Source organism: Ammospiza caudacuta, chromosome 16 (genome assembly GCF_027887145.1).
Source record: "Ammospiza caudacuta isolate bAmmCau1 chromosome 16, bAmmCau1.pri, whole genome shotgun sequence".
In the NCBI taxonomy this organism is placed as follows: domain Eukaryota; kingdom Metazoa; phylum Chordata; class Aves; order Passeriformes; family Passerellidae; genus Ammospiza; species Ammospiza caudacuta.
Genome location: NC_080608.1, coordinates 10,671,493 through 10,681,087, shown reverse-complemented (window position 1 = coordinate 10,681,087; position 9,595 = coordinate 10,671,493). Strand labels below are relative to the sequence as shown.

The following is a 9,595-nucleotide window of genomic DNA, read 5'->3' as shown; positions in this document are numbered from 1 at the left end:
AACGGTCCCCGTGGTTCAAACGCTCCCGCGCGCCCCGCCCCCCGCTCGCTGCCCTGCCCCCCGGGGCGGGCCCAACCGGGAGGGAGCGCGCGCCGGGCCGGAGGCGGCGTCCTATTGGCTGCCGGCCGCGGGCCCGGCGCATTGACGCAGCACGCCCCGCCCCCCCGCCCGGCGCGCGCGGAACGCGTCCCGCGTCCCTATTGGCTGTCCGACGCGTCCGTCGTCGGCGAACGCCGGGACTTTTGCGGAGGTCGCGCCCTTTCATTGGTTGCTGCACACGTCCACCGCTGCTTAAACCACGCCCCTTAAAGGTGAGTGGCGCGCGCAGACGGCGCATCGCTCTCATTGGCTGCCACGGCGGGGGAGCAAGGCTCGGGGGGCGGGGCTCCCGGCGGCCCCTTTGTGTGGGCACCAGTCGCCGGCCGCGCTCCCGAGAAGCTGCTGCCGCCATTTTGTGCGCGCCTGTGTTCGCGCCCACCCCCGCCCGCCTTTCCGGGGGAGCGGCGGCACCGGGGACGGCCCGACTGTGCTGCCGGTCAGGTGAGGCGGAGCGGAGGCGCCGGGCCGCGCCGAAGCAGCTACCGCCGGCGGCCGCCGCAGCCGTGAGGTCGCGTTGCTCGCAGGGGGAAGAAGCGGCAAGACGGAGCAGGAGGGGAAAAAACCTCCGGAGCTGCCCCCGAACAGGAGGAGGAGTCTCGGCGCCAGGCCCAGGCGCGGCCCCGGAGGCAGCATGGAGAACTCGCAGCTGTGCAAGCTGTTCATCGGCGGGCTGAACGTGCAGACCACGGAGGCCGGGCTGCGGGAGCACTTCGCGGCCTACGGGACCCTCACCGACTGCGTGGTCGTGCTGAACCCGCAGACCAAGCGCTCCCGGTGCTTCGGCTTCGTCACCTACTCGGCGGTGGAGGAGGCGGACGCCGCCATGGCCGCGTCCCCCCACGCGGTGGACGGGAACGCGGTGGAGCTGAAGCGGGCCGTGTCCCGGGAGGACTCGGCCAAGCCCGGCGCTCACGCCAAGGTGAAGAAGCTCTTCGTGGGCGGCCTCAAAGGGGACGTGGGCGAAGGGGACCTGGTGCAGCACTTCAGCCAGTTCGGCCCCGTGGAGAAGGCCGAGATCATCGCCGACAAACAGAGCGGGAAAAAGCGCGGCTTCGGTTTCGTCTACTTCCAGAACCACGACGCCGCCGACAAGGCGGCCGTGGTCAAGTTCCACCCGATCCAGGGCCACCGAGTGGAGGTCAAGAAGGCCGTGCCCAAGGAGGACATCCAGGCGGGCGGGGGAGGCGGCGGCTCCTCCAGGCCCTCCCGGGGAGGTAGAGGAGGAAGGGGTCGGGGCGGCGGCGGCTCCGGCAACCGGGATCACAACGGGCTGTCCAAAGGAGGCGGCGGCTACAACAGCTACGGCGGCTACGGCGGGGGAGGAGGCGGCGGGTACGGCTCCTATGGCAGCGGTTCCTACGGCGGCGGCGGCGGAGGGGGAGGCGGAGACTACGGCAACGGGTACGGCGGGTTCGGCAGCTACAGCCAGCACCAGTCCTCCTACGGCCCCATGAAGAGCGGCGGAGGAGGTGGAGGAGGGGGCGGCAACTGGGGGGGCCGCAGTAACAGTGGACCGTACAGAGGAGGCTATGGTGGGGGAGGCTACGGGGGCGGCTCTTTCTGAGCTGGAGCGCCCATACCCATTGATGGGGGGGCGTGCAGAGCCCTCCCTTCGATACGGGGCAGCTTCCAAATGGTTTCTCCCCTCATTCGCCGAAGGGCAGCTCCTTTTAAATGCCTCCCTGCTGTGGGAGCGGCTCCTAAATGCCCCCTGAGGGTCGCCTCTGCTGCCTGTGCCACTTCGTTCTCTCTGAAGATGGACTGGGCCCCACATACACATATTTTGTGTTACAGTCATTGATGGACTCTATTTTTTTATTATTACTTGGACCTTGGTCGTTTTTATACTAGCAACGAAAAATGTCTTGTTTTAATTTGTTTTTTGGGGGGTGCGGGGTGGGAAGTGTCTTGCTGATCTGGAGTAAATACTGGGGAGGGTTGGGGGGAAGTACCTTTGTTGTAAGGACTCGATGCCTGGATACTACGTTTTTTTCTACAAAAGCTACTCGGATCCCATGACTGACTTTTAACATTTCTGTAAAGGAAGAAAAAATGGTTTTTACGTTTTTTATTTTTTAAATAAATCATTGTGTTCATTGACCTTTACACGTCTAATTTTTTTTTCCTAGGATCAATTCCGTACGGTTTTAAGGCTTTTCTAGGTTTGAAGCAAGTGTTCCTCTGCTTTAAAATCTCTGTGTACTTAGAGTAGTAAATATTTTGTTGCCAGTAAAGGTCCTAACTGACTTTTTTGCTAGTGGCTTTCAAACACTCGACAGAGAAATTTTTGAAGTACTAATCCGTGGATGTGGTCTGTTTTTTAAATACTCACTCGTTCTCACTTTGGGAGTTTGTGTGCATCCACCATCTTGTACTAGGCAGTTTGACGTGCTGACATGGTTGGTCAATTTTTTCTATAGGACTTTTCCATCAACGTATGTACTGTGTAGTTTTGAAGAAATAGTTTGTGTTAAGCATGTGTTTCATTCATATAAAATGTTCAGAATTTCTTACTGCTTAGTTTTGAAGTCCTTGGTTTGTCTTGTGTGTGATTCCTTCCAGGAAAGGGTCGACATTTATCCCTTCTATTAAAGGCGTACTTGTTTTCCTAGCCCCGGGTTAACAGATTTCACTCAGAACTATTGTCCTTCCTGCAAGTTCCTGAGAACCCTCGCAGCTCCATCTGCTGTCAGCATGGCAGCCCCGTGCTGGGGCTTCCTTAAAGCAGGAGTAAAACTGGCTTGCTGACCATTGTACCAGACTTTGGAAAGTTATTTTATGCCGCTAGATGACTGGTGTAGAGTGCAGTGACATCTGCATGTGAATAAAGATGGAGTCCCTGACTGCTGGTTGGCTGGGAGGGGAAAGGAATGGATTTGCAATACCTGCCTCAGCACATAATTGAACAAACAATAATTGCAGTTTGCCCGTATTTCAGAAAGTGGTGATCTAAACTGGGCAAAGAGCTCTGAGAAGTGAGCCAGCAAGTGTACCACTAACATAGGTGCCAGTTGTAAACAAAGATATCTGTGTAGTCTGCTTGATTAAAAAATGTATATTTGTAGCCCTTTCACGCAATAGAATTCAAGTTTGTTGTTTATTAAAAAGCTTAATGTTTTAGGGGAAAACTGCCTTCCTGCATAGAAATATAGAATAGCAACGTTTATGGGTTTATGGATATCAAATAAAAGATTTGAATTCCTTATATGCTTGAGTGAGAGTATATATGGTGTAGGGCATGCATTTAAAAAGTACAAAGTTATGTTGACTTCAGGTTTCTAAGCTCTTAGAATGCTGATGTTTCATGGGGCTGTATCTTAAAAGCTGCTTTTTGCTTTCCTCCAGATATGCAAGATATTAGGCAAATAATTCCCACTGGTTCCAGTGCAAAGTTAAATGTGTAGGGCTTGGTGCTTCTGGGCTGAAGAATTTCGAATGAAATTTCAAGGTATTGTTACTATTTGTTACCAGTCTAACTTGATGATTTAAATTGAAATGAGCTTTGTTGTTATTATTAGTGAAACTGCATCACCTTAATTGCCTTTGTGAGCTTAAACAGGGCAACCTCTTGGTATCATCAGGATTTAAACTGAGCTGTTTCCTCCTGATTGTGGTTGTTTGTGGCTCTTATGGAGACTGGCTTTCTTTGGCTTAGCTGAGCTTTTATGAATGAATAGGTTCCAAATAACTTGCTGTTTGCAATTATACTGTAATTTTTCTATCTCAAAAGCCTCTTAGTCACTGTTGTGCACCAGCATCTCTTATACATTGTTGTAAGTCAAGTTTCAGAGTCTGAGTTTGTAAAACACTGCAAGTGCCAGCTCTTGCCTGTGCACACCTTCAGGTGGTTTTATATCATTGAAGGCTTTTTCTGTACCTTTGCACTTTACAACCATGTTGGACAGTCATCCTTGAACTTCATTTGAAGCACAGTTTTCATGTTCTTAGCCGAAATGAGCAGCAGAGTTCTAGGTTGTGTGTTAGTTCTAGTTTGGGGGTATGATTTAGTCCTTTGCAGTGTTGTTGCCTTAACCCTATGAAGGAACAGCCTGGCTTGCAGAGAAATAGTTAAATTCACTTTTGTGATGTGTCTTGTCATTTGATTTAGGAAGTTAAAGGTTTATGCACCAGCTGTAGCTTTATGGTATTTTCATGTTATGTGCTGTGACAGAATATGTTGATACTAGGAACAAGTAGGTTTTAAAAAAAGTGACTTTGTGAAATCTGAGGATTTGGGAAGTGCTGTGCTGAAATGTGCTGTTACCTGTGTGCAATAGTCCTCGTGGGACTAAAGTCTGCTGGGACAAAGAGCTGATCCCAAAAATCACACATGGATTAGGGAGTGGGCTGCCTAGTGTCACCCTCAGGAGATTGTCCCCTGTTTAACCATGTGGCTTGAGTAGGTGGCACCTGCTCTGTGACCCCTGGTGTCTTGGGAGTGAGAAGTTGTGACCCTGCAGGTGCCATTGGAGAGGATCCTGTGAGGGATCAGGGAAGGGGCAGCAATGCCAGGGTGTACCAGGAATACAGAACAGTGCAGATCTCTATTGGGTGGCATTAAAGACACTGTGACTTCAAGACTCTTGGAATATAAACCTGTTTCTAGGACAGTGATTTGTTGATAAAGCTTTGTTCATGTGTTTAAAGGTATTTAATGATTTTCTGAGCCCTGGGTCTGCATAGAGGTGCATAGGAAGAACTGAGCTGAAATGAGGTGTGTGGCTGGCATGTAAATAAGTTTGTGACTTCACAGTTGCTTTAGGAAGGTCACAAAGATAGAAAAAAAAGTAACTTTGCTTTCCTTAGTTTGTAGTTGAGTTCTTAAGTTCCTATGTCTGAAATAATCTTAATGGCCTTCTGTTCAGGATGAAATGCTCCATTGTTTTGATGTCACCTGTGAGAAATAGAAAATAAGAGCAATTAGTTTGCTTTCAGCATTTAATAAAGTAAAAACGTGGTAGTTTTCTTAAAACACAGATGTCCTTTTATTTTTGTAATCTTCATGACCAAAATGGAATTCCCAAAACCAAACTTTCCAGGCTACAGTGTCACTGAACTCTGTGCGTTGTGATGTACATACAGTTTTTTAATAGTAATGGGTGTTCATGTCTGCTCTAAAATATAATTTGTTCTTGACTTGTAAATTTTATTTGGCTAATAAAACTAGCCTAACTTAAACTTTCATAATACTGACTACTACTGCATTAAAAAGAAACATGCTAAACACCTGTACATGGAGTGCAGTGATACTTGCACAAGGCTGTGCAAGTACCTCCCACGTGTTTGTTGTAACATCAGATGCTGGAAAGGTGGTTTAGAGCAGTGCTGACAGCTCAGACAGCTTCCATGGCAGTAAATCTCTGTGGGTCACTGATGGAGTGACACACAAAATAAAAGCTGTATCGTGTCCTGCAGGCTCCTGTAGTGTAACAATCCTTACCCTCCAGAGCTGGGCAAGCTTTTGTGTTGAATTTACAGTAGCTGCAGTCCAGGCTCCAGTTCTGGCTCTGGCAGTCCCGTGCTGCTCCCAGGAGCTCTGCCCTGTGGGGAGGTGGCACTGACAGGAGGTGTGTCTGAACCCTACCAGATACTCTGCACATCTAGACTTAACGACCTGTGAAGCAGAAATACTTAAAATGGCTAAAAATGTAAAGTTCTCAAATGCTTTGTGGTGTCCTCCCCCCCCCCCCACCCTCAGCTGAGATCTCTGTAAAACAAATTTTGCTTTCATTTGGCATTGGAAGGTCTAATTGGATGGTGTAGGTCAGAAAAGTGGTTTATTGCCCTGCTCTGCCAGCTGATACTGCCATCCCAGCATGGCATTGCCACTGCTGCCAGAAAGGCTCTGAGTGGTGCTGAGGACCTCAAGCTCCCATCTGAGTGTGAAAAGAGAGCAGCTTCCTTTCTCTGCATGCCTCAGAATGTTTATTCTGAAATGAAAAAGCTTGGTTTAAATCATTATATTGTTAATTAATCCCTAACAAATGGCCTGAAGGACACCCCTCTGATGTGCACACAGTGAACAAAACACGAGGTGTTCTGTGAGAATGGGGTTTTGCTCCTACAGTCTGTCACAGGGCTGGGTTCCTGATAGAAGGCAGTTTATTCAAACCTTTAGATTAGGATTGTTTGACCTGTTGTAGCTACTATGGATTAGTTTATCATGTAATCCAACAGTTTATACCACATTTATGTGGTTTACATTGTTACAGACCTTTACTTTCTGAGGTATTTGGAAAAAGGCATTTTCAGTGGATTTTTCAAACTCTATATGGGTAATACCTTGGATTAATATTAGGCGATTAAAAGTGTAACACCCAATTTTCAGTCTTTCACACTAGCCAGAGGCATACTTTACAAAACAATGGGTTATTTAACGTGTTTTGCATAACTGATTTTGTGATCTGGTGTATGTGTCCCTTAAAAAGGAGTTTTCTGGTTGTTATTTTTGTATTTCTTAATGAATAAAACAGTTGTATCCCTGATTCCCTTGAAAATGTATTTCACAATGCAAGCACACCAAAGGAGTTTTGAGCTAGCCTGAACAAGCACTATTTGCTTTTGTTGATGGGCATTTTTTTGGTCTCCTGTTGAAGCATTACTGCTCTGTTATTTCTGGAATGTGCATTTATACACACACACAGATGTTACCTCTACTTCCACTTACCTTTAATGAGTATTTATTTGTGCTGTAATGTAAGCAGTACTATTGATGAGTGTCAGATGTGTATTTCTCATTACAAGATGAAAGTCTTTCTGCTATGTATGTTTTCTTGGGAATTTTGTATATTTACCTGTATATGAGGACTTTTAAGGGGCTGATGACGTTGGGTGCTTTTCTTGTTGCTGTTCACTTTGACAAATCCTAGTCTTTTTACCTTCTCTGCTCCCAGAAGTCTCACCAATTTTTATTATATATAAATGGGTGGAAATAGTCACTTTTGAACTGATAGCTCTTGTTCATATGGCTCTCAGAGTGTTTTAATCCTATAAAATCTATATTCCCCTTAAAAACATCTCTCTGGGAAAATGGGTAGTGGGAACTCAGAAGGAACAGCAGCTGTAAAGCTGTAGTTCACTGCAGAAGAGAGACATTCTTCAGATTTTTCTGTTTCCTGTATTACCTGCTGGGTAGACTGAACAGTTAAAAAGATGGTACAGTTCAGGTCTAGGCTGTAGCAAAAAAAAAAAACCCAGCCAGCTTAAAACCCAAAATTCAAGTTCTGTTCTCCGTGGTTCAGCCTTTGCCAGTAGGAGTCCTAACCTAAAGCTGCAACAGCATTTTTTCAAGTACATTCTCAGTGTGGTTAATCTTGGTGTAACTTCTTTTTGCTAAAAGTCTTTGAGGCAAAGCTGCAATGTTGCCTGTTGTTGTTACAGTAAACTGAGGCTTAGAGCAGAGCTATTCTCAGATTGTCAGCCATCCAAGGAACCAAAGCTCCTTAACTTGGAAAACTAGATGTCAAGCCCAGGCAGACTAATAATGCCATCTGTCTGAGGCATCTGGATATTAACCCTCTTAGCATGATGCTTAGGGTTTCATTCCCAACTGCTTTTGCAGATGGAAAGTACACAGATTTGAAAGAATAGCTCTTCTTTTTTTAAAAAATTAAATTGGGCTCTGTTGAGCTGTGTACAATTTTGGTGCATATTATATTCATCAAACTACTATAAATACCTCTTTTCATGAGTAATGCAGTGAGGAATCTATGCCAATTTAGAAGGGAATTACATTTCTGGCTGGAAATATGTCAAGATGCACATTTGCTCACCACCATCAAAGTACCTATCACTGATTAACATTGCAGAAAAATTCCTTAGAAGCAAAATGAGCTGACGAATGTGAAAGTACATAATTTGTTCAAATGCTGCTTTGTACCTTGGAATTGCCAACTGGTTTGTCTCAGAGAAGCCCTGTTCTCCTGAGAATGCTCTTTGAATTTAAAGACATGCAAAGGCACACATATCTGAAAACACACTGTCAGTCTGTAATCTAGTCAATATAAAAGATGAGTACCATGTCAGTCTCTTCTGTCATTTCTGTAATTTTTGTTGCTTTCTGTAGCTTTACAATGGACTTTCCCTCTTTTGTTAGAAAATTTGCTTTCTACAGAACCCTGAGGGGAGGGAAGCATGAGTGCAGTCACTCATGTGACTGACAAAGTTCAGGAATGCTGACCCTGTTTGCAGCACAGGTGTGGATTAAAGCAGTGCTAGGTAAAATGCACAAGTAGTTTGGGACTGGAAGTTGATGTGCTTTTTACTTTTTCTCTGTGGATCAGTAATTGTTTTCTGTACTGCACACTAACCCAGCTGCAGTGGGAAGCCTCCCTCTCCCAACCACACACTCTGATGAACAAATTGCAGCATGGGCAGGGCATGGCCCTGGGGGAGGCTGTGCTTACCTTGTTATTGTATACAAGCACAGCACTATCAGCTGTGTTTTGAAATACTTTACTCCAATTTCATCCTCCAGATCCTCTCCCTCCTCAGAAGAGCTGTCCTCTGGTTTCAGGCTCACTGGCTCTCCCTGGGCTGGGTCACAGCATTGTGAAAGATTGCTGATGCTAAATCCCCAGTTCTCTCCTTGTGCTTATTTAGTACCTCTTTAAGTTTTAGTAATCTTTTAAGTTTACTGGGTAACAAATTTGGCCAAAGTCCTTCACTGTGAAATTTCATTTGGAGTTGTTTGTTTTCTTTCCACCACTGTAATAATGATGCTCTGTTTATTGGAAGGGGCTCCTTTGAGTCCTGATTGCAAGGTCAGGACTTCTCCCCCAAGACCACTGCTGGATGTTTGGAGTGGTCATTGCTCATGCCTCTTGCACAGGGTGGTTAGCAGCTGCATTCTGCAAGGGTAGTGCCACCTTTCTCCTGTTACTTTGATGGAAGAGTGTCCTCCTGAAAAAGAGAAATCCCCAGCAGCACAAGGAGCTGCAGCCCTTGCAGTCACTGTGCCTTTTCCCTCTAGGCCCATCCCTCCATTCCTTTCAGCAGTCTTAAATGCAGGCAAATTATTTTTTTCTCAAATGACATCATTTAGATGTTATGGGAATTTTCTTTTACTCACCCAGGACCAGTTAAAACCTCAACTTCCTCTGTGTGGTATCAATTTTACTTTTAAATCTTCGAGGCGTGAGCTTGGTGGTGAATCAGCACCAGTGTGTTTTGGAAATGTTAGAGTGGCTTGGGGTGTAGGTGGTGGCAATGGGGAGCTCTTGTTTTTCATATACTGGGGAGTCAGATGAGAGGGAGTTGGGAAACATCACCTTCAGAAGGAAGAGCTGGGCTTGTTTTATTGCTGGAGCTGCTCTGTGCCAAAAGTGTTGCAATGAGCTGATGCCACACACTCTCTAATGCCTTTCTAAAGTGTGGTTTTTTTCTTTCACAGGGTGCACTTCTGTGTGAATGAGAGGATGGGAAAGCTGAGCCCTGAAAAGCACACCACAAAAGTCGAGTAAGTGAACAGAAACCTGAGCTGAGCCCCTGACATACA

At 46.5% G+C, this 9,595-nt stretch overlaps 1 protein-coding gene across 1 annotated transcript; it reads left to right on the top strand.

Annotated features, from left to right (window-relative positions):
* Nucleotides 1-440: 440 nt before the first annotated feature.
* On the top strand, nt 441-3,232 carry HNRNPA0 (heterogeneous nuclear ribonucleoprotein A0). The gene has a single exon (XM_058815310.1). The coding sequence runs from the start codon at nt 731-733 to the stop codon at nt 1,661-1,663; it is 933 nt and encodes a 310-aa protein (XP_058671293.1). The 5' UTR covers nt 441-730; the 3' UTR covers nt 1,664-3,232.
* Nucleotides 3,233-9,595: the final 6,363 nt, after the last annotated feature.